This window comes from Ziziphus jujuba, chromosome 9, assembly GCF_031755915.1.
Source record: "Ziziphus jujuba cultivar Dongzao chromosome 9, ASM3175591v1".
Classification (NCBI taxonomy): Eukaryota; Viridiplantae; Streptophyta; class Magnoliopsida; order Rosales; family Rhamnaceae; genus Ziziphus; species Ziziphus jujuba.
In genome coordinates this window covers 28818812-28844405 of record NC_083387.1, presented here as the reverse complement: position 1 = coordinate 28844405, position 25594 = coordinate 28818812, and the positions used below count along the sequence as shown (strand labels likewise).

General features: G+C 34.3%; 3 protein-coding genes and 1 pseudogene across 26 annotated transcripts in view; 1 reads left to right on the top strand and 3 right to left on the bottom strand.

The window, feature by feature from the left end:
* LOC107435782 (uncharacterized) overlaps positions 1-25594 on the top strand; it is a 191159-nt gene that overhangs the window by 132789 nt on the left and 32776 nt on the right. The window lies entirely within an intron of this gene.
* LOC125418393 (DNA replication licensing factor MCM3-like) lies at positions 515-4758 on the bottom strand (annotated as a pseudogene).
* On the bottom strand, positions 17326-18024 carry LOC132799453 (receptor-like protein EIX2). Its single transcript, XM_060811285.1, has one exon. It carries the CDS (start codon positions 18022-18024, stop codon positions 17326-17328), a length of 699 nt encoding a protein of 232 aa, XP_060667268.1.
* Positions 18106-19602, bottom strand: LOC132799452 (receptor-like protein EIX1). The gene has a single exon (XM_060811284.1). It carries the CDS (start codon positions 19600-19602, stop codon positions 18106-18108), a length of 1497 nt encoding a protein of 498 aa, XP_060667267.1.

The following is a 25594-nucleotide window of genomic DNA, read 5'->3' as shown; positions in this document are numbered from 1 at the left end:
TTCTAAGACTAAAACAGCAAAGGAAAATCAACAAAAACCAAAATTATCAAGGACAATGATAAAAGACAACCAACAAATTAGGAAACAAAAATACGATAAAACTAGGAAACCTAATTCAACTAGGAATGAATTTTTTTTTTTTTTTAAATGCAGAACATGTATGATGATAGAAGCAACCTTAACCTAATGCTAAAATTTCAGAATAAAACAAAAACAAATAAAGCAAATAAAGATAGATCAAACCTGAGCAAAATTTAGCTCTGATACCAAATGATACGAACTTAGGACGACCTGCTCCTAAACCCGTATTATATTAGCCCGGATCTTAATTAAGTTCAAGTTCTAATGGATTGGACCTCAACCCCTAACCAACCTGTGGTTAGAAACCTTGGTATAATGTAGACGCCACAATAGGGGATGGAAAACCTATTGATAAGTCAAGCTAAAACAACCAATTTTCTAATGGTGTTTTAGGCATTCTCAAAGAACAAAGAGATAATTAACCTCACAAATATTTTCTTAATCAAATCAAAGTTGTATTATTATTGAAAAATAAGCCTTTAAATAGGCTAAAAATCCATGAAATAAAACCCTAAAAACAAAGGAAAAACCGGCCACACACATAAAGAAACCTAGTTGGCCGAAACTATACTTCCTTTCCTAATCTAAGTTTGATTAATTAATTCCTTTATATTAAATTAGAAATTAATTAATTTACAATGGAAAGAATAAAATAAAAACCTTCCTAAAGTTATTTGTCCAGAAAATAAATAAATAAAAGCCAAAAAGTAATGGTAGTTTCCTAAAACAAAAAGTAAAAACAAATTAGGAAACTAGAAATGCTAGCTTTTTTTATCAAGTTGAATTTGATCAATCTTTGACCTCTTTGAGCTTCAAATCAGCTTCTAGATGCTTTTTAGGATGCCAAATAAGCTGAATATGAAGTCCCACACGTTGCCCATGCTTGAAAAAATAAGAAAAGGCTAATACAGTAAAATACAGTAAAGCCAGCAAGCAATACAGCAAATTCGGCCAAATTGTTGAGGCTGTCCGTACAAGCCCTTTTTGATTGCATTTGAGGCTGCTTTAACTTGATTCCATGACCTATTAGGCATATGTATTGAACCCATAAAGCATTGGAACCATTTCATGCTTTCCGGACTCCAAAAATGTACCAAAACCGTCACCCGAATCCTTATCGGCTTCCACCACTTGGATGCTTAGAATAGGCTTTGTATCTTCAAGTATGGACAAGCTCTGTTGAGATTGATTACCCCCTGTATAAATACTCCCAGGTTGTCCTTAAATCTCTTAATTTGAGCTCTTGTGATTGGCCTAGTCTTCATCCATGTCGAGTCAGCACCCCAGCGGGTTATCGGTTGAGCGGGCTCGGGCGGAATCACATCAGTCAATATCAGGATCCATTTGATCCAATACAATAAATAGAAAATCAAATGAGAAAGCAATGAGTCTGGAAGTCCAATATTCTTTGTTTTTGTCAATGAACGATCATACTGTTCAAAATACACATCAAGAAATCTAAATAAACAAAATAAAGCAACCAAAGCATCGAACTGAAAGCATTTAGTGTTAGTTCAGAACAGCACACTATGATATTAATAACCATTTAACTATGCCACTTACAGTTCCATAAGTAGGATTTGCAGTAGCCACCATACTACACCAAGCATTAAGTGATGCATGGATAACAGCTTTTGGTATGGTTACAGTCTGCTGCTCCATAACTTCATGGATTGGGACACAATCTGGATCATTCATCTTGTCAAATTCTCGATTCACACAACACCACAATCTGCAAGAACCATTGCACCTGCTTCTAGCCTTCTTTCTCCTGATTGCTGATAGATTTGTAATTTGTCAGACAATATCATAAAGCTGAAACTCCTATAGCCTGCAGGTGAGGCACGTACCTGTTTCTAGATCTGAAGTAAAAGCAGCTGTCCAACCAATACCAGAAGAACCTCGATCGGTGGTTGATGTTGCCAAGCGAGCAATATTCATAATTGCTCTTGGAAGTTGACACTTGGCAACAGAAGGATCACCAACCATCATTATGTTAATGTCACTAACAGAACAAAACAGGGTTACTCAAATCGTTGTTCTAATGACACAACAATTGGGAATGTCTTTAAGGAAAAAGTTTATCTTATGCAGGACATTGGGAATGACTTGGCTTTTAAGGAAAGTATAAAGAGAAAGCAGGGAGGCTTGTAAGAGCCATCAAGAAGGGGATGATGGTTTGATCAATTCAATGTGGATCAGTAACAACAAATGCCAATACCAAAAGGAAAAAGATGGAGACATCATAACTCACCCTCGTAAATGGGTGCCATTCTTTAGGTTCTTTTCCACTCCAACAAGCATTAATAGTATCAATGCTTTCATTATCCATGAGTGCCCACCTATGGAAGGCGCAAGTGAATTACCGAGCACATCAAATGCATCATCTCTCTTAACAAAACTCTCCATTTTCTTTCAGTCACCATCTGTCCAATTTGCAGTAATTGCCTCATTTTTGAGTCGATATTGTTAGCTATGAGAACAATCCTGCATGACAATTTTTACTAAATTCAGCATTTAAAATGGAAAACATCATAGTATAAGAGGATTCACCCGTAAATACCGTAATGGATCTACAAGATTGAAACTACCTAAAAATTCTATTCACAATGCCTTTGCTTTTCCCTGGAAGAGCTTTGTAAGTCCCGACAATAGCTACACGGTCACCAGGTTTGCACTCATCAACAAGGTCATCTTCAACTATGACATCCAACCAGGTCATCTTCAACTATGACATCCACCGTTTGTGGAAGCTGACCAGGAAGCAGAATTCTCTAGTACTTTCTTGCATTGATAAGGTTTGATGATTTTTGTACATGCAAAAACCCATATTCAGTAACCAATTAGTTGCCATTTTCATCCTGAAATGGTATTATTTTTTCTTCATGATAACACTTATACAATAATAGTATAAAAGTTAGGGGGGGGGGGGGGGGGGAAACAAGAAAAAAAAGAAAAAAAAAACTGAAATTAACCTTTTGGGATATATGGTTCCTGTGGGTAAACCCATATTGGATGTAGGATGGAATCAAGCTAGAAAAGACAGAACATAAAGGAAACAGAAAGATTTCATGTCTTACCAGAAAACCAGCACTAATAAAAAAGTCTAAGAAAAAAAGGGCAAGGGAAGCCCATCAAAGTTGGATCTCGGGGCAGGGGTGGGGAAAACGCGTAAATGAGTTCATGCCACGACGATCTATAGTGGATTTGCAAGCTAGTGGATGCTCTAGCCTTTTTTACAAGGACTCCCTTACTTTTTACAAATGTCACGGTATTCACGAGTGAGTAAGTTTCCAGTGGTAGGACAGAAGCGAACACCTTTAACAACTTTTGGCCTTACAAGAGAATCAATAATTTTCACTTAAACCAAATTAGTTCCTGGCATAAGAAAATCAACGAAATATTGCCGAAATAAACTCCTGTGATGATGCGATAATCAAGCAATCATGCACTCAAGTAGAAATGTAAATTTGGCTGATAAAATTTATAAACACAAGCAATGAAACAAGCTGGCATGGATATTGATCCAACTTGCTTTTATAATATGGGCAATAATTAATATATAATGGAAAAATATTTCTCTCTAGATAATGCAGTTCTATCAACTTATTAAAGTAGATCATGTAAACTAGATTATTCTAATTGTCCAAGAAGGAAAAAAAAAAAATCAAGTGGTCTATAGAAATGCAAATTACTGTAATATCTATAGAAATGCAAATTACTATAATTCCAACTCATTCACCATGCCCATTTATGAAAGTATAGGAAAAAAACGCCAGAGCGTTGTGAAATTTTTTCAACTCAAGGAAACTATCAACATTATATTGATGCATATTTTTTAAAACAAAAATAACCAGAACAAATATCAATTTTTTTTATAAAAAAAATAATAATAAAAATAAACAGAAAACCATATGAGAGAGAATATATATATATATATATATGTATACATTTGGTGACGATGCCCTGGACTTGTACCATTGAGCTATGAACTCCGAGAGCAAATCTGCAGAAGTAACACAATGACGAGCAAAAAGGTTTTAAAAAATCCCACAAGAAATTGCTCTCCCTTCTTCAAGTAATTTAGAGTTGTAATCGAATTCGCCTTAGCCATTTCCAAAGCCACTTCTTTAACCGCATCACAAAATGACTGCATGTACTCGCTTGGATTCTTAACAATCCTATATAAAATAAAATAAACTAAATTAAATTAAAAATTGATCAAGGCTTTGAAAAGAAATACAGAGGTTATAAAAGGAGGCATATATATATATATATAAGAGATAACTAAAACCTCGGGCCTAAGCCTTGGAAAGCGTAGAGATCGGACATTTTGACAATGAGTCGTCGGTGCTTGTGATCGATCATGCCCTCGATCTTATTCTTTTACACCTTTTCATTTTCAGAGTCACAGATTCAGAGTGCGTGATTGTGAGAGTGTGTATGTGTGTGAGAGAGAAATAGAAATGCAGATTCAGAGTTTAGGAAACACGTACAGTTTTTTCAAGGAATCTGATGAGGTCTTGCTTGTGAGTTGCCCCAACTTCTTCGCTGATATCCATTTTCGTTCGCAGAGAGAGAGAGAGAGAGCTACGGAAACAACCACTGAGAGAGAACAGAGAGAGACAGAGGCAAAGCGATTTGTTTTTTTATGGCCACAAAGTTGGGGATATTTGCTTTTCCTTATTAGCTAAGCCTCAAAAACAAAAACAAAAAAAAATAATAGTAATAATAAAAGAAAGATAATTGAGTAGTTAAAGCTTGCATTATTCTTAAAATAGGAAAAGGGATTTTACATTTATGTATATATATTTAAAAAAAAAAAAGTAGGGGAAGTAGTGCAACTTTGAGGTTTAAAGTTTATACTTTTAAGAATCCAAAATGTTTATTGTAATTATGATGGGAAAATTACACTTTAATACATTATATATTTGCTATTTCTTGTTTAGGGGTCAGTGAAATTTTTTTAACATCCGATGCCTGTAAGTTTAAAAAACTTAACACTTTAGTCCAAATATTTGTCATTCAACAGAACCCCGTTAAAGATGGTTATGTGCCACACAGGTAACATACATTATCCCTCAAATTTGAGTTTTTTTTTTTTTTTTTTTTCAATTTTGTCTTTTCTTATTTCCAAATAAAAACCAAATAATGCTATAAAATTTATTATTTAGATCTACATATACAATTGATTCCTTGTTTCCACATCCACAGAAGTTGTATATATCTCAATATTTCACCCTTTCTATAACATCATTAAGTTTCTTTTATATGATATATAATTCTAATTCCTAATATACCTTTCATTTTATTTGATATTTCTAATTTGATTCAAAAAATTTTAATAACCAAAGAAAAAAATTAACCCCATATAGATATGGTCAATCTCTCATACCGAAATTCCGGACAAATTTTGTCTGGGATTAGATGTAGGCCTCCCAGACAAAAATTGATTGAATTTCGGAGTTGCTTGTTACGCAAGCGATTAAAAATGCAAGCTAAAGTGTGATGAGAGCAGAGAATAACAATGAGTTGTTTTCCAAGTCACCCCCGTTCGTTTCTACGTGCAACCATTTCATGAAAAAATAAAATGTATTATTCACTCTTTAAACAAAACAAAAATATGCACCTCTCCAAAGATTTCCTAAGAATAAGAGTGCCAAAAACCCATAATAAAGCCCAGCGCAATGCTTGATGAATAGGCCTAGCTAGGTTCTCAAATGTCTTCCCAACATTATTATTTTTGTCTTGTTTATCCTTTCCAGTGGAGAATTTTAGCTGCTGTCTGAACAATCATTTTGCAGAGGCTTTCCACAAAGGCCAACATTGCCTTGATAGATTGATGAAGCGGTTGGGATATGACACAATGAAATGATTCAGAAACGTTAAAGAAGGCATGCTCAGTGGAACTGGACAAGAAAAAATCGTTCATGGAAGGGTCAAGAATTTCTAGCCTTTCCAAGTTTCCAATGTCCATTGGGATCTTTCCTGTCAAATGATTCTTTCACAAATTCAGCGCAATCAATTTTATGAGATTTGTTAGCTCTGTTGGCATCTCTCCGGATAAGTAATTGTTAGAGAGAGAAAGGCTATCAACAATTGACAGAAGAGAGTACTTATATTCTAGCACTCTTCCTTTTGCCACCATCCTGAAGCTTCCATTGAATAGTGGTATATCATTATCTGCAAGTTCGGTTATCATGCCACTCAGATTATCAATGCAGTGGCGTATATAATCTGATAGTTTATTGTGAGAGAGATCCAAGACATGAAGATTGGAAAGGCCACAAAATTCTGAAGGAATGCTTCCGGTGCGATAGAATAAGAGATTAAGCATGGTGTCGTGTATTTTGATAAGTGCATGTCTTGCATGCTGACGTGTATTTTGATAAGTGCAAGTCTGGAGGCTAAGGTTGATCTCAATAGATAAAGCCTCTTGGTATCGTGTAAACCTGTAGATTCTATCACCTTTTTCAGATAATACTTGTTAGCTGTGTATAGGGTCCTGCTGTACCACATCTCCTTGTATGTATACGTGACATCACTGAATAAGAAAGTTATTCCGCTTTTTCAATACTCTTTTCTCTTTCACGGTGAATAAGTTGGACAGCAGGCGCAAAGTCAATAGATTAGACTAGATTAAAAATAATCCAATCCAATCCCATCTGTTCAAAAAATAGGCAGATTGTCCTGTCTTCTTAAACTAGCAAAAAATTGTTTACTTCTCTAACTCTCCCCTCTCTAACATCCCATGTTCTGTTCAGTCTGCAGGTGGAAGCCTCAAATCCAGTCTTTTCCCTTTTTTTTTTGGGAAAATTTAGGCTTTAAACGCTTCAATATAAAAAGAAAAAATAAAACAAAATTGTTAATTCGTGAATTAGTTAATTATTGTTATTTCTATATTGATTTTACCCTTTGTTAGCGTCGTGAATAATAAACTTCTTTTATTTGATAATTCGACTTCCTAAAACATCTCTCTTCTTGTTATTATTATTATTATTATTATACTCCAATTGCATTTTGTTAACAATAAAATATGTGATCTTATAGTTATTTCTGTAATTATAAAAAGAAAAGAAAATCCAAAAGAAATTGAACTTACAAGTTGCTCAGTTTCACCAAGTTAAAAATAAATAAATAAAAATAAAAACATAAAACAAAACAAGTTGCTCTGTTTCACTACCAAAGCTATCCTTATACACTTTGTAGCCTAAAACAGTTATATAAGAACTTCTATGCACACTACAGAACATACTAGCTGCATTACATTCTATGTAATCCTATATTAAAATATATAAACATATATTTACTCACTACACTGATAATTTATATTTGATTTACCCTTATCAAACTTACAATAAAACCTTGACACTACAACCCTCAATTCCCTAAATACCGTTAATGAATTAAAACAGTAAAAGAATAATTTTTAGAACCCCCAACTTTACATCGTGAATTCAATGTTAGTGTTCTAACTCAAAGAAGATTCGAACTTGAAGAGAATTTGAACTCAGTGAAGCCAACTTGTTAATTTGGGGTTAGGATTCGAAGGTTGGGCTCTTCTTCGAGTGTTTTAAACTCTTCAAGGTATTCTCATGTCTTTTACCTTTCCAATCAATCTGTCTATTGGTATTGTTCTGTATTAAAAGAAGTTTAATGTTAACTGTTGACGGAGGGAGTGAATGACTGGAGCTTATGTAATGGAATTCCGAGATTTGATTAATTTATGATTATTTTGGAAGATTAATATAAATTATAATTATAATATTTTGTAAGTGCATAGGGTGTTTAAGTGGGGGTGGGGGAATGCACTGTTAATCACATATTGCTAAATTATATTCTTAGGTTTTACTAATTCAATGAAATTCATAAATTATTAAGCCAAATGGGATGTGTCTCTTTTATTTTTTACCTTTGGATGCCATCAATTAAGAAAATGGATTAATGAAATTAGCAGTCTCATTCCATGAACGTTTTCATTCATAAAGCCAAAAAAAGACAGTCAACATTGGTGTGCATTTCCTTAGCATGTGATCTCTTTCCATCAATTCGTAATAACATCATCTTCCAAGAAAATTAATGATATGAAAATGCAGACCTTATTATCATGGAATTTCAAAAAGAAGAATCATACACAAGAATATGCTCTTTTACAGGTGGGAAATGGAAGAAAGATACGGCACTTGTACTAACTTAGGAACCCAGATGTTGTTGTAGCATATCTAATAATTTCTTCTTCATCATCTTTTTTTCAAATACTTAAGCTGTTTAAGATATTTTATTCATGGGTATTGCTGGAATACTAAAAAATTCATTAAAATTGTAGTACTGTTTAAGATATTTTATTCATGGGTGTTGCTGGAATACAAAAACATTCATTAAAATTGTAGTACAGCTAGCATGCTTTGTAGCGTGGATAAAACTTTCTAACAGTTATTACAATACCCAAAAAAAGAAGGAAAAAAAAAATCAAAATTGCTAAAATATTATTCATTAAAAATGCACCTATAACTTAACAACCATGGATAAGGATATACCGTTCACTCTTTCAACAATGCAAAAGTAAGCATCTCTCCAGGACTGGTTGACAATCAAGGAGCCAAAAACACCCCAGAATCCCACAACGAAACCTAAAGCCCTGCTGATCAAGAAGTCTAGCTTCTCAAACCTGTCTCCAGCTACCATCAGTACCATCTCTGTCTTCTTCCTCTATTATTGCAGTACTATTTGTGCAGCTGTCCTGACAATCAATTTTCGAACGCCATCCAGAAAGGTAGACATTGCCTTTATAGATAGATGGGGTCATCAAAGTTTGAAATTGGTTAGCAGTTGGGATTTTTCCAGACAAGTTATTATATGAGAGGTTCAAATGATTCATAAATGTTAAGGGCGGCATGCTGACTGGAATTGGACCCAAGAGTTGGTTTCTTGAGAGATCAAGCATCTGGCATTTTCAAGTTGTCTCATTTGGGATCTTCCCTGTCAATGATTTATCCATAAATTCAAAGTGCCGGGTCCTTCAAGGGCGGAGCTTCCCCGATAAGTTGTTGTCAGAGCGATCAAGTCAAGGCTATTAAAAATGCCTATCATTGGTTAACAGTAAGTTCTTCTTCTTCTTCTTCTTCTTCTTCTTCCTTCTTCCTTCCTTCTCCCTCTCGGCTTCACTCTCTTTCTTTTTTTTAAACCATATGAAGCCACACGCGCCTAATGGGGAGGAAGAGGAGGAATATTCCAGCCAGCAGCTGGAAAATGGTGGCCAACCGTCGCCGGATGCTGCCGGATCGGGCTTTATTGCTAGTGACGGCAAGGTTGGCTTCGTCGGCGATCTGGCCACCACCCGGCCAAATTGCTGAGCTCGATTTTGAGGTCCATTCAGCTCAATTTCCTGTCGTTTGAGAGATACAACAAGTTGAAGTTCGGCCAAAACTTCCCGTCCATTCTTCCGGTCCCTGCTAATCAAATTGGGTCCAATGAAGGTCGGTAATGTGATCCTAGTCTCCTTAGCTTTCCATAGGCACCTTATTTGTGAATTTTGGTTAACGTTTGTGTTAAACCCCCTGGGTACCAGGTATTATTTATCCGAATAAAATATTAATTTATTTGAGTTATGTAATATTGTTGTTCTACGAACACATGTGCTCCATGAAATTGATCCCATGGAAGATCTTGGGTTAATTGCGTGCTCGAGGTGAGTGACCCACCTTCAAAATTATTTTGGGATGTTAAAATATATATATTTTGTGTTAATTGGTTATTTGAAAAATATGTTTGATGTGTTGAATATTTAGTAAATTTATATTTGGAATTTTGATGCCAAAATTGAATGGAATTAAATATTTGTGCATTATAAAATGTTTTGGTTTTAAGGAATTTGAGATTTTGGTAATTATTATCAAATTTCATTGTTGGAATATTTCATAATTAAATATTTGATAAATATGTTTTATGTATTTGATATTAATAGAATTTCCATCTAAATTATATTGCCAATGTATGTTGTTTTAATATATGTTTGGGTGCCAAAAATATATTTGGGAATTAAAAGAATTTGTGATTTCAATTTCTTTTTATAATTGTTATGTTTATCATGTGATTTAATTATATTTTGGAATTTGAGGAATTGAAGAAATATTTATTTTAAATTATTGTTGATTTCATTGATGGATTTGAAATTGATAGAATCTATATCGATGGATTTATGCTGGTGATATTAAAGAAAATGTGGGAATGTGAATTTGAAAAATGGTATGATTCCCATGGTGAGTTTTGGAAAAAATTGTTATTTTAAAAAATGATATGTTTATTTGTTTTAGACGCTTTCATACAGTACTGGTGTTCTGTACTGTGTATGTGGATGAGCACGCAAGTTATAATGTCTCCCGTGAGTTGCCATCATACCGAGGGCAGGCAAGTTTGATATTGGCCATAAGCCGCCCCCTTCATGGCCGGGATGACGGTTTAAGCAGCGGCGCTGTCGGGATGCCAAAGCGACCATATGCAAGTTTCTCTCTTTAACCTCCCACCGGACGGTCCTCAGGACACTGGATATCGTAGGGCATCACTGGTATATAGTGTGGTGCGTCAAGTATTATTTTTCAGATATAAATTTCAAATCCTAAAGTTTTAAAGTCGTATTTGAATTAAATGTATTTAACTTGTTTTATCACGTATTTCCAATTAGTATTTTTCTAAAATGTATTTATTCATATTTTATGCCACTTATTTTAAAACAATGTTTTTAAAATGCATCTTGCCATAAAAATATTATATAGATTGGTATAATATTTCAAAATGAATATTATAGTATTTTTCTACCACTTATTTTACATGATTGTTTGTAATTATTTAAATTATATTTTTGATACTGTTTATTTTGATTTATTAAATTAAATTTTATGAATTATATATTGAATTTTCCTTTATGTTATATTTCTTTCATGCAAGTATTCTAAATTTATTTTATTATATCTCATTATATTTTATTTGTATTTGGATTATTTAAATTTTTTTAAATGAATTATTCCTTGATTTTTGGAACATAAAATATTGGGTTTTGCAAAAATGTTTTAAAAGGGGAACCTTTCCAATGGAGTGAATGGTGAGGGTTTTGAGAGAAAATATTATTTAAAATTAATTATTATTTATTTATTTATTTATTCTTAATTAATCAAATGTGCTATAATTATCGTTACTATTATAATTGTACAGTAGATAGGGTCACTCACTGAGATGATTAGCATCTCATATTTTTAAATTCCGTTCCCCTAGGTACAAGGATTGGTAGACATTGGTCATTCGGGGGCGAGCCCGACTTCTCAGTTCATTGCCGAAAGTCCAAGAAGCATTTCCTCCTTCTTTTTTTTTTCCTCTCCATCTAGTATTACTTCATCTGTCATTGTATTAGAGTCATATTTATTTGTATAATGCTCTGTATATGGATTTGACATATATTTGTTTAATTGCTTACTGATTCCATGTTATTATTTTGGAGTGCTGTAAATTTGTGGAAATAAATTGTAGTAAGGTGGGAGGAATAAGGTGGTGTTTATTGGAGTGTGTTTTATGTGCAGAGAATTTTGTGGTAAGTCCTACCCTTAGGGGAGATGCTGTCGGATTTTCCGTTGGAAGGTTCGGTGGTGTTTTCCTGGGATCAGGGCTTGTCTAGGGCTCCGATGAGGGATCTTGGACGGGTCCTGACAAAGAGATCCTTTTTTAATTGACCAAAAAAAAAAAAACTGATTATAGCTTAAAACCTTGTAGTATGAGCTAATTAAACACAATCAATGTAAAACATTATAGAAAAAAATTTAAAAAAATCAAAAATCGAAAACATAAAACCAAAAACATATAGGTTACAACCAAAGGAGGGGTATCAGTTTTTTTTTTTTTTTATTTCTTTCTAATTCTTTTAATGATTTTTTTTCTTAGCTTTTTGTGCAGGGTATTTTAATGATATTAGTTACGATACATGACAAATAATGGTAATAATATATCATGATTTGTCTAGAAGATTAACAATTTAATTCCAGAATGTTCTTATTCCTTCCAATATTTCCTTCCAAAATTAAATGCTAAATTCAAGATTTAACTCATCCTAATTAAACAAAAAAAAAAGGACCTTTTTGAAGATCTTCCAAAAATAATCTATGTATACTTTTCTTTTCTTCCTTCTTTTTTTTTTTTAAAAAAGATAATTGGGGAGGGAGAGGGCAAAATTAGAGTTTACTAAGGGACCGAATTCCACTAACAATTACAACTAAAAGAAGTTCAACGGATATGGTTATATTGGCCTTGCTAGTCTTCATCATGGAAGCATGTAAAAATTGGATCTGTTTTCTGTACTGCAATTGGATATTGTATAGAGTTGATGTGGCCGATGCTGCTGCTTTAGCTACAACTTATTTAAAGATTTACCTCAGCTGGTAACTATGAATTCCTTCTTTTGGCCATTTTTGACTCATAAAATCTTTAAACCGTGGCAAAAAATGTAAAAAAGACCAAAAAATAAATAAATAAACAAATAAAATGTGGGAAGCTTTTCCACCCAAAATCCAATAACCAAATAAATAGGACCTTATAAATTTAAATAAGGTTCTTCTTTGAAACCAAAAACGGAAAACAAAATCATCATTGCTTTATTTTTGTTATTACACCAGATAATCAACCTTGATACTCGGAAATGTACATTTATTTTCCACAGATCTCCTATTGATCTTTTATTGGGTGTTTACAAGACTACTTGCATTTCCCATTTTTTGGTGTCAAGAAAACCTTCTAAGTCAATGCAATATCGATGAGTTGTAATGCAACTAGTCACATCTATACTTTTCTTCTGCTTTATAGTTGAGATTAAAATAGACTTCATTGCTAAATAGAATTCATTGTTGGAGATAATCAAGGTTAGCAACTGATTTAGTCTACATCTGAACAAATGGAATGCTTCCATTTTAGAGAGTTCCAAGTGATGTCTAACATTGATAACAATGGCATCATTTCGCCAAATCCATTAGGAACTAGCCTAGAAAATCAATCATTTTTCAAAGAGGACATGGTCCACCGAAGCAGTTTGAGCTAAAATTGACAGTTGAACCACGCTTATTTGAACCTTAATAATGAGTTAATTGCCACCCTGCACTTATGTTAGCATGATCAACTTCTAGTTCATGTAGTTCCGAATTCAACTGCTAAAACCAATCAGGCATGGTGTCTGAAGTCCTAGCATTGTGATTTCTACTTCTTTGACCACACATGCATTGTTAGACCTCTGTTTCCATGCATCTTCTAGTGATTTGTTGTTGTTAGAAGACTTTGTCTTTCCACGTTACGGTTGCCCCCCATGTTCTTGTTTTCTTTGTTTGTTTCCCAATTTCTTGCCAATGGACCCATCAAGACTTTAGAGTGCCCTGTTTTATTAAACTAAAGTAACAAGAATTGTTTCTTACTTCCCTAAACTTTCAACTCTCTAATATCCTCGGTTTTGTTCATCGTGCATGCGGAAGAAAACAGGGCACCCTAAAGTTAATTATATACCAACTTGTTGGAAAGCTTCTAATAAAAATAATAAATTAAAAACACAAGAGAAAAATTTTAAAATATAATATAAATCAAACTGTACATTGAGCAATTTGGAAATTTAATGTAAGTATGAATATATCGGATGTCAGGAGCCATCCAAAATTCCTCACCGGAACCCTAGACGAGCCCTGATCCCAGAAAAACCCTACCGGACCCTCCAATGGAAAATCCGACAAAACCTCCCCTAAGGGTTGGACTTACCACAAATTTCCTGCACTGAAAACACACTTCTATTTCCATCCCCTTATTCCTCCCACAATACTACAATTTGATTCCACAATTTACAGCACTCCCAATGAATAACAGTAAATCAGTGCATAATTAGCAACTAAATGTTCAATACAGTATACAGAGCATTATACAAATAAATATGAAATTAATGCGATGACAGATAAAGAAGTAATACAAGATGGAGAGGAAAAAGGGAAGAGATACTGCTTGGACTTTCGGCAATGAACTGGGACGTCGGGCTCGCCCCGGACGATCAACGTTTCCCAACCTGGACCTAGGGGAACGGAATTTAAAAGCGTGAGATGCTAATCATCTCAGTGAGTGACCCTATCTACTGTACACTTTTAATATTAATAATAACGAAAATCACAGTCCGTTTGATTAATTAAGAATAAATAAATAAATAAATAAACAATTAATTGGAAGTAATACTTTCTCTCAAAACCCTCACTATTCACTCCGTTGGAAATGTTCCCCTTTTAAAACATTTTCACAAAACCCGATATTCGTATTTTTCGAAAACCAAGGGATCAATTAATTTAATTAAACAGTAGATAAATACCCCAAATATAAATAAAATGTAATAAAATATAATAAATAATTTTTGAACACTTTGGGGTTTGAAATTTCTATCCGAAAATTTATACTTGACGCACCACACCATATACTAGTGATGCCCTCCGATACCTAGCGTCCCGAGCATCGACTGGCGGGGAGATTAAAGAGAGCAACTTGCATACGGTACTTTGGCGTCCCGACAGTACCGCTGCTGAAACCGTCATCCCGGTCACGAAGGGGGGCGGCTATGGCCAATATTAAACTTGTCTGCCTTCGGTCCAATGGCAACTCACGGGAGACATAATAACTTGCGCGCTAACCACATATACAACCAGAACACCAATACTGTATGAGTGCGTCTAAAATAATTAATAAATTAATTATTACTGTACCGATTTTTCCAAAAATCACCGTGGAAAATATACCAGTTTCCAATTTCATCATTCCACATTTTCCTTTAACATACCCGGTACGAAACCATCGATAACAATATAAAAATAATTTTTCTTGTAACATGAGGTCCAACAAATAATCTTCCACGGGCATAATTATTAATTTTTAAACAACCAATTTAAACAAATATTTTCCTTAAAATATTTAAAAATCAAATTATGCCCAAAATAATATTAAAACCACATATACAATCAATTAAATGAAACCACTTTGCTCATGCGCAATAAATACAATTAAATCATAATAATAATCAAAAATCCGTTAATAAACCAAATTTTCATTTAGCAGCAATAAACATATACGTACTTATAAAATAATATTTTCCCAAATTATAATTAAATTTTCACCACATGAGCAAAATTCTAAATACCAAATTAATACCAGATAAACATAATTAATCACCCCAAAATAATTTTAAAGGTGGGTCACTCACCTGGAGCACGCAATTAACCTAAGATCCTCCATAGGATCAATTCCACGACTCACCCGTGCTCCTAGAACAACAATTCATACATAGTCAAATAAAATAATATTTTAATCGGGTAAATAATACCCGGTACCCAGGGGGTCTAACATAAACGTTAACCAAAATTGACAAATTATATGTTTATGGAAAGCTTTTGAGATGAGGATCACATTACCGACCTCCATTAAGCTCAATTCAACCGGCGGTGGCCGGAAAGCTTCGGCCGAGTTTAAACTTGAGGGATCTCTCAAACGGTGGGGATTTTAGGCAATCTAACCCTAGAAATGGACTCAGAGGGGTCGAAAATGGTGGGATAGAGGTATGGGTCGAGCTGGGTTGGCCGAAAAACACAAGAAAAGAGGAGAGAGAAAATTTCTGGCCGGCGGCTTCTCCGGCCCGATCTGGGCGCGTCCGATGGCTTGTGGCTGTGAAATTTGGAGGTCGGGGTCACCGGGAACTGGGCTTCACCGGTGGTCGGCGCGTGTGGCCGTCCGGTGGCCGGAAACGAAGAAACGATGACGGCCCGAAAGGAAGAAGGAAAGAAAAGGAAGAAGAAGGAGGCTCTGGGTGGGGCTGGGTGTTTTCTCATGTGGGGGAAAAGAAAAAAAAGAAAAAAGAAAAGAAAACGAAAGAAAAAGAAATAAAAAGAAAATAAATTAAAAATAATTAAATAATATTAAAAATAATATTATTATATAAAATAACAATAATAAAATAATATGGTATTAAGCATGGTTGACATGTGGCATCTCAACATGGTGACACATGGTCATATTTATTAAGTCACACGTGGCACATTGTTACATGTTTAAAAATAATATTAAAATAATACAGTATTTGAAAAACTCTACAGGTCCATAACTTTCAAACCACATGTCCAAATCGGACGTGCCGCTAGTCTACGGACTCGTATCGACGAGTACTTCACAACCATGCATGAGTCAAAGCTCAACTTTGCATGAATAAAAAGTCAACTCCGGCATCCCTGTGACAGTTTGGAACTCAATCTTGTTTTGCTCATATCTTTCAAACCGTAGCTCCGTTTTCAATGTGCTACTAGTCTACAAACTCGTGCCAACGTGTACTTCATAACGGTACCTCAGTCAACCTAGAATTCCATCCAAGTCAAAAAGTCAACGTTTGACCCCTTAGTCAAAAGTCAACTTTTGACCCCTTGGTCAATGGTCAACGGTCAAAGTCAACGGTTAACGGTCAGCCTCGGTCAAATTTGAGAAATTTTCGATGTACTTTGGGATGGGGTGTTACATCGGAACTTATTGTTAATGCATTTATAAAGATAAACCACTGAAATCTAATTTACTCACTTGTGCATGGAGATTAATTAGCTGCTGTACTATTTTTCTGGTACTGGATTGAATTTTTCTATACTTACTAGAAAAGACTGGATTGCACTAAAAATTATTATTCATGAAAAATGCAAGTGAATGAGTTTGTTTCCAAATCCCAATGGTGAAGAAAGACCGTAAAATTAACGAAACCTGAAGTCAGAGGACTTACGGGCCTTTATTCTATTGAGTAAAATTCTCACAGAGATTACATATCTGAAAATTGCAAAATAACAGTCTGAAATCGAAAACCATGCCAAGCTGAGCTATATGCTCATAACCTTTACATTCCACCAACGGTCAAAACAGCAAAACTAATTGTCTAAGCCAAAACACATCGTTTGGCAATCATTGAAATTTAAAAATGACAAAGCTAAATAGAAATAAAAGTAAAACCAGATTGATGCCATCTAGGATAACAGCTCAGATTTCAGTGCGTCACTCAATCTGCTACATTTCTTCCTCTAAACATTCTATGAAACAGTATAAAACAAGTATCATTCACTCTTTGAACAAACCCAAAATAGGTATATCTCCAAGACCTGTTAATGATCAAGCTGCCAAAAACACTCCAAAACCCCACAATAAAGCCAAGTGCAATGCTGATGTACAAGCCTACCTTCTCAGTCTTATCCCCAACATCACCATCTTTCTCTTCTTTCTCTCCTCTTGGAGTACCAAATTGGCTGCTGCCCAAACATTGTCCAAAGGCTTTCCACATAAGCCGGCATTGCCTTGATAGATTGATGGATCATCAAAGGTTAAGAACTGGTTAGCCGTTGGGATTTTTCCAGTCAAGTTGTTGTACGAGAGGTTCAAATGATTCAGGAATGTCAAAGAAATCATGCTGACTGGAATTGGACCAAAAAGTTTGTTTCTTGAGAGATGAAGAGTTTCTAGCGTTGTCAAGTTACCTATGTTTGCTGGAATCTTCCCTGTCAAACGATTTGCTGATAAATTCAAAGTTTGCAGTCCTATGAGACTTGTTAGCTGCACAGGAATCTCCCCTGATAAGTTATTATCGGATAGATCAATGCTATTAATAAGGTAGAGTTTGGGGTACTTATATTCTAGCTCTCTTCCTTTTGCCATTATCTTGAAGCTTCCATTAGTTAATGCCAGTGTAGAAGATCCGACAAAATATATGTCGTCAGATCTCATCTCATCGAAATTACCAAGGCAATGTGGAATATGACCTGACAAATAATTGCGTGATAGATCTAAGATGTGAAGGCTGGTAAGGTCGCAAAATCCTGGAGGAATGTTTCCACTGAAGAAGTTGGACGTTAATCGTAAATTCATCAACCCAACCATGTTTTCTCCTATCAAAGGTCGAAGTTTCCCAGAAAATTTGTTATCACCAAGATCTAGACTAACAAGCAATGAGCAATTATGCTAGCAGGAAGGAAATTCTCCAGAAAAATTGTTGTTAGACAGAAGCAAAAAAGTGAGCATTTGTAGAAAACTGATTGATTTGGGGATTGTTCTAGAAAGCATGTTGTTTGACGCATCCAAAACAATCAACGGTAACTTATGTTTCCACACATCAGGAACTTCACCGGATAAATGATTATTAGAGATGTTGAAGGATGTCAATTCAGTTAGATTACTTATGGACAATGGAATGCCTCCATTGAGTGAGTTCCAAGAGATATCTAAATATGTTAACATGGGCATTGCTTTGCCAATGTCAGAAGGGATTGATCCAGAAAGCATATTGTTATTTAACGACAATGTGGAAATGTTTGATGAAAACAGTGTGAGAGGGCCATCAAATTGGTTTGAACCCAAATCCATGGTTGAACCAGGAAAGAACCTTAATTTGTTTAGCGCCCTGCCAAAAATTTTATTATGAACAAAATCTAGCGTCTGAAGTTGCAAATCCAATTGGAAAAACCAATGAGGTATGATGTCGAAAATGCTAGCATTTTTTAGTACCAATGTGATGAGCTGATTTTGATTTTGAAGCCAAGTTGGAAATTTAGGACCTAGTTGGCATGATTTGATGATGAGGTGTCGGAGTTTAAAAGGAGGTATCCAATTAGAGCTTATATTGAAAACCACTGAAATGTTATGGAGTTCATTACTGATAGAAAACTCCTCCAAGCGGGAAAGATTCATGAGATGAGCTTCAGTTATGACATCTTCCCATGGGTTGTTTGAGATATCTAGCACAACAAGCTTGGAGAGCTGTCCGAGACTTTCTGGGATGAGACTCTTTTCATTTCTGCACCGGAAAACTTGCTCCACAGACGTTAAGTTTCCAATGGATTCCGGAATGGAACCTCGGAATGGGTTATTCTGCAGCTGAAGAACTTTTAGACTCTTAATATATCCCAAAGTGCCCGGTAGATTTCCCATGAATGCATTGGATCCCAAGTCCAGTGTCTCTAAGCTGTTGTTGGAGCATGCAGACAAAGTGTTGACAAAACCTGTTATTTCACCACTAATGGCGTTATGACTCAGTTTCAAATTCCGCAGATTGCATAACTTTCCCAAATTACTTGAGAGGCGACCTCCAATCCCGTTGTGTGACAAATCCAGGTGTTCAAGAGAATCAACAATTCCATCAAGAAATTGTCTACATAGATTGGAGCCACTTAGGTCAAGGTGAACCAGATTTTTAAGATTGAAAACCCAGTGAGGTAATGTGCAATTCAAGTCATTGTCGGAGAGGTCAAGCACCCTAAGAGATGTGAAATTTACAAAAGAAATATTAAGATCGGCACTTGAAAGGCCACAGTTATGCAAGCGCAATTCCTCTAGTGATGGGAGGCTATTAAGAGTTTGGATCATAGCCTTATATTCATATGAAAACCCCAAACCACTCAAGTTAAGGTACTTTAGAAAAGAAAGACGGGAAAGCCACTCCAAATGATGTGGATCTCCCATGATAACGGGTTTATCATCAAAGGCACTGAGATCGAGATGAGTCAACCTCGAGAGGTTTCCAAAATTCGGAGGAATTGGTCCAACAAAAAATGAATTAGAAAGATTGAGATATCTCAGTTTTCATACAGAACCAAGGAAGGCAGGAATTTCGGTTCCGAAGAAAAAGTTCCCGCTCAAGTCCAAGTAATTTAAATCTTTCAAAACAAGCAAAGAAGGACTGATCTTGTCACCTTCCAACATGTCGTCAAACCATTCGCAGTTTGAACAAGGGTTGCGAAGTTTGAGGTGAACCACGCGTCCGGTTCTATTGTGACAGCTTACTCCTTTCCATTTTCAGCAATCTTCTCCAACCCAAGATGAAAGCCTGCCTGATGGATCTATAAGTCCATGTTTGAACTCTAATAGAGCTTTCCTCTCATCTTCATGACATTCTGCAGCTTCAACATCGCCACCATGCATGGCAGAAACAGAGTTTTATTAGTAAGGAACAGAATTATATATATTATCAAGCCTGACAAGTTGAATGGAAGCGGTAGTACTAGAGCCTACTACTTCTATATTTTTCACATGCTTTTGAAATATATGTGAATTAATTACATATATAGCCTGGCCTCAAGGTTTTGTCCCCCTGGCCTCAAGGTTTTGTCAAAACGCGTCTTGAAGGGAGAGGTGTCCACAGCCTTATAAAGACCGCTTCGTGCCCCTCTCCAACCGATGTGGGATGTTACACATGCAGTGAGTTTGACCAGGAAAACTCTTCTGCTCGTATGGAGAAATCTATCTTCTATTTTGCTGTTCGTCAGTAATTTTGAGAGGTGGGACCTATTACTTATATAGATAATATATATATATATATATATGTATATTCATATAGAGCGTAATTCAATTAGGAGCAATGTTGTTTCATTATTCGTTATAAATACTTGAGGTTACATGACCATTTATATGATAGACATTGCTTGAGAAATTAATTAATTAAGGATTTGTTTTGAAAATGTCAAAATTTTAAGGGACTGGAAATTAGATTTTCGATAGAAAATAAAAATTTTATAATATTTTTCAAAGTTTATAATAGGAATTTTAGCCCTTTTTTTTTTTTTTTTTCCTTTGGGTCTGTAAATTTTAAGACTTGAAGGTAATTTAATTAAGTTTTCTAACAGAAATTAAGGTTAAATTTGTTGTTTTACAAAATCCAAATAGTATTTTTTCAAGAAATCTCAAAATGACTTAAAAAAAAAAATTAAAATGACATCGACATCTATATATGTCAAACTACATTCTAACCAATTTTTTTTCCAAATTGAAAATTTTGATTTTGGCCCTAATATTATCTTTTTAATATCACGGTGTATATATTCAGGCAATACATAACAACTTGACCACAACAAAAAACCTAATGAGAAGTATATATTAAATAAGACCCTAATTGTTAATTAGGTTTTTCATTTTTTTTCAATTTTTAATTTTATATAGATTGACACATGCCCTTTTTTTTTTTTTTTTTTCTGGGTAAATACATACTCTGTTCTGTTTCATGATTACGGATTAGAGATGCAGACCATATGCTTATCAAGAATGTTATGGTGAGTCTATATAACTGAAATAAAAACAGTGTACATTTATCAAAAATAAAAAATAAACACTATACAATTATTTAAAAAATGTAATTTATACACACATACCAGTTCAATGGCCTAATTAACCCATTAAGTTTTTAATGGAACCATCTAATGTCAATATCCATATTTTTTTTTATATATCAAATTCTACATTCAAGTAACCTTGATGATTAACAGTAAATAATAAAAATAAAACACGCTAAGGCTTTTCTTTTTTTTTTTTTTTTTTGGGTTCCCCAAGGGTAGATTGGATTGGTTATGGTACATCATCATATGGGTAATCATTAATTTGATTGGTCAACCATTAGTTTTATTTTTCTTTATAAATTAGGTAGGGGAATTTCAACACAAATCTTGAATTTGAAAATTATCACCAATAATCATTGTTAGTGATCAACCATTATTTAAAAGTTCTACTTATTAATCTTCTTTTTTTCTTGTTTGACACAGAATTAAAATAAATTTATAATCCAAAATGAGGAGGTGGGATTCTAACTACAACCCAGAAGAAGTGAATGGAAGGGCAAACTACTGAACCAACTTCATTCGTCATGATTATTAGTAATTAAGCATAATTTGATGGAGTATATATATATATATATATCTAAGTTCTACCACTTTGGATCTTTCCAGCAAGTACCCTTGATCAGATCGTTTACAATGGGAAACATATATAATTTAAAAACAAACAAGAAATATCAAGATTTAAAAGTTTTTGTACATATCTTCTACAAAACCAAGTTTAAGAGTACTGAATTCGTACTGTACACATTGATGTGAGTGAGAATTTTTAATTCGTTACCAACGTCGTATCTTTTGTTTTAGGAATCACTTCAATAGCTAGGATGACAAACATAATTATATTATGGAAAAAATATAAAATATATAATCTGTTGGGTGTATTTTCTACAAGGTTAAACTTTTAGGGTAAATGCGGAGTACTCCAAAGAGATTCAGTAAGTTTCCAAGGTCAACCAAGGTGTACACATGTTCCAGAGAAAGTGAGATATCTCAAGTTTCAGGAAGCAATATTTTGGGCATATTGGAAATGGAAGTGATTCATGCTCATCTCTACAAGTAATTTAATTTTTTTTTCAAAACAACAAAAAGAAGGAGTCTAATTATCTCACCAACCAATGACTGGTCTGCACGTCTTGAAAGATTTTCTATGTCGTCTTTGAAATGGACAAGTGCTTCCCAATCCAATTCTGCACAGTCAACGTGAAGATCAACAGTAAGGGACGGAATCCCACAAAGGAAAAGCAGAAGCCAAAGAACTTGAGCTATGAAAGCAGTACTAGTGCTATGAGCCATGATTTATGATCGGGTTTTGCAAATTTTACTCAAAGCAAAATTGGACATTTATAGAATAATGGATATGGCGCAAAAGTCTTCCGTTAGAAAACCATACCCTTTAAAATACTATTTTATGTGTAAAAGATTCCTGTACCTACCCCTCTTACGCATTTGGTTATGGAAATTGGAGGGAGAGTAGATGAGAAGCTTAGATGCTCAAACTTTTGGATCCAATGTGACCCATCATAGTGTTTCCAAGTTTTAACCATAGAATTTCTCAGATATTGCGTTCATTTCAAAAATGATAAATGGTGATTTTGACCATGATTTTTGACTCAGATTCTCATACCCATAATTGATGTCCCATTGTCTTAATTCTTTTTTTTTTTTTTTGTGTTTTTATTTTGTTAATGGTATGAACTAATTACGACTCTTTATCAACAGTCAAAAAATTATGAATAAATTCTATAGTAATATTTAATTAATTGATATATTCCCATACATGCACTACGGAAGATATGATTTTTCGTCACGATTTTTATAATGATTTGTAACAAATTTTTTTCACAAAATCTGATACTTAGCCACGCCAAGACCTAAATTAATTAAAATGGAAATTTTTTTTTTTTTAATATTTTTTCTCTTTGTGCATTAGGCTGATATATAATTACATATAAAGATCTAATATTGATATAGGCTATCGAATGTTTGCCTATTTGAATACGGGGTATGTAGGATCACTCATTGCCATCTTCCAAGTATTTGTTTTTTGATTTTTTTTTTTTTTCCCCTCTTCATCAGAAGTATTTGTTTTTGTTTAATTTTTTGGGTAGAAAATAAAGAAACAGTGTGGCTGATCGATGTTTTAATCAATTGGGAAGGGGATATCTCAACTGTGGCTAATATGTATGGATACATATGAAAAGTGATATTGAACATGTATGGCTCCAAATAAATTAATGAACCCGGCCATCAAGACTTATTTCTATGTTTATTATTTACCAGATGCAATAGTTAGTAATTTTCGACGAATTTTTTTGGAGGGTGAATACTTTGGATCGAAACATGACTTGATACCAAATAAGACGATTTCCGCTACTTGATCTGTTCCCCTTAAAAGACGGTTGCTTCGATGTAATGATGGTGTCTATTTTGTCTTTGAATATCTCCAAAAAGCATTCTAAAAGCTAATGGAAAGTGGACCAGATTGGACGCTCCTACTGGACCGAGAGGGGGTCAATGAAGATTTTTCAAAATGATCTCACGGCTTGACTCTTCATTCATATATTTGAATGTATTTACACACATTAAGATCACTATATGGATTATTACAAAAGGAAGTTTGATAAAGTCAAAAATAATGATGGCTACATATGGTTAACCGAAAGCACCACGTAAACAATGACTGAAGTAAATAATGATGGCTATATATGGTTGACTGACAACACCAAGTGTTGAACCTATAATTTTGTGATTTCACATGATTAAGGTTTATCAATATATCTTCAGTATTTCTAAATTAGAACGTGGCAACGGCTTGGTAAAGACATCTGCGGGTTGAGCAAAGGAAGAGATATATATATAACGTGTCACCAAAGAACCCAAGGCTACCTTTTCCCATGCAAAGTGGTAATCCAACTCAATATGCTTGGCACTTGCATGAAACATGGGATTTATAGGCACATATAAGGCACTCATGTTATCACAAAATAACTGTGAAGGGGAGGACAAAACCACACCAATGGCTCGTAAAATAAAGGAGATCCACGTTAACTCAGCAGTGGTAGATGCCATCGACAGTTACTCTGCTTCAAAACTAGAACAAGAAACCGTGGGCTGTTTCTTAGAACTCCATGAAATACAATTTTCTCCAAGAAAGACACAATATTTGTGATGCTCCGTCAGGTTACAGAACAATCTGCCCAATCAACATCCGAAAAACCATACAAATTGGTTGGACTTTCAGACATATAGCGGAGTCCTATAAACCCACCAAATAAGAGTGTAATGGCCCATAATAATGTGCAACTTAAATTGAATTATCTATAAACTTGTGCAATATTAAAATACTAGCATAAATAATGTGAAATAATTAATAAGTGTTCTTTTATAAATTTATTGTATTTCCAAGTAAAGTTAGTTCATTACTAAACCATCTACATCTGAAAGATGGTTTAATAAATAAATTCATTATATATAAATTTTTAATAAGATATGTGAATATAAATCCCACATTAATTACATATAGATATTTTAAAATTTCTTATAGGATTAATCTTTTAGGATGAAATCCTAATTTAATTTTTATAATATTATTGATGCTTTCTATTTAATTTTTATAGGTGAGCATGATTTTGGAATTAAAAATATATTTTCTAAAGGAAAAAATTAAGCTTTGGCCAACTTGACTGCATGAATTCTTATTACCACCTACACAGCAGCCTTGGGCCTCACTCCATGTGCCAAAATGGTGTGTCCAAGAGTAGCTCCATGCCACTCATGCCATGCATCACGCCCTTTCTCCTTACTAGAACCTGAAGTGTCCTGTACTTTCCCCTCTTAAGCAGTTGGTTATATATGGAAATTGGAGGGGTGGAGTAGATTAGAAGCTTAGATGCGCAAACATTTCAGTCTTCTGTCAGAAGACCATACCTATTAAAATACTCTTTTAGGTATAACTGACTCCTGTACTTACACCCTCTTAAGCATTTGGCTATGGAAATTGGAGGGGGAGTAGATTAGAAGCTTAGATGCTCAAACATTTCCATCCAATGGAACCCATCATAGTATTTCGAAGTTCTTTCTTTTTGTTCTTTTTTTTTCTTTTTTCAAAGTATGGGATAAACCATAGAGTTTCCGAAATATTGCGCTCTTCTTAAAAATGATAAATGATGATTTTGACCATGATGCTTGACTCAGAGTCTCAAACCCATAATTGACGTTACATTGTCTTTTTTTTTTTTTTTTTTTAAATGGTATGAACTAATTATGACTCTTTATCGACAGTCAGAAAATTATGAATAAATTCTATAGTAGTATCTAGTTGATTGATTCAACCCCATGCATGCAATACGGAA

Coding starts and splice junctions, on each gene's coding strand:
- LOC132799453 (XM_060811285.1), bottom strand. CDS start 18,024: ATGGTTGGGTTGATGAATTTACGATTAACGTCCAACTTCTTCAGTGGA.
- LOC132799452 (XM_060811284.1), bottom strand. CDS start 19,602: ATGGGAGATCCACATCATTTGGAGTGGCTTTCCCGTCTTTCTTTTCTA.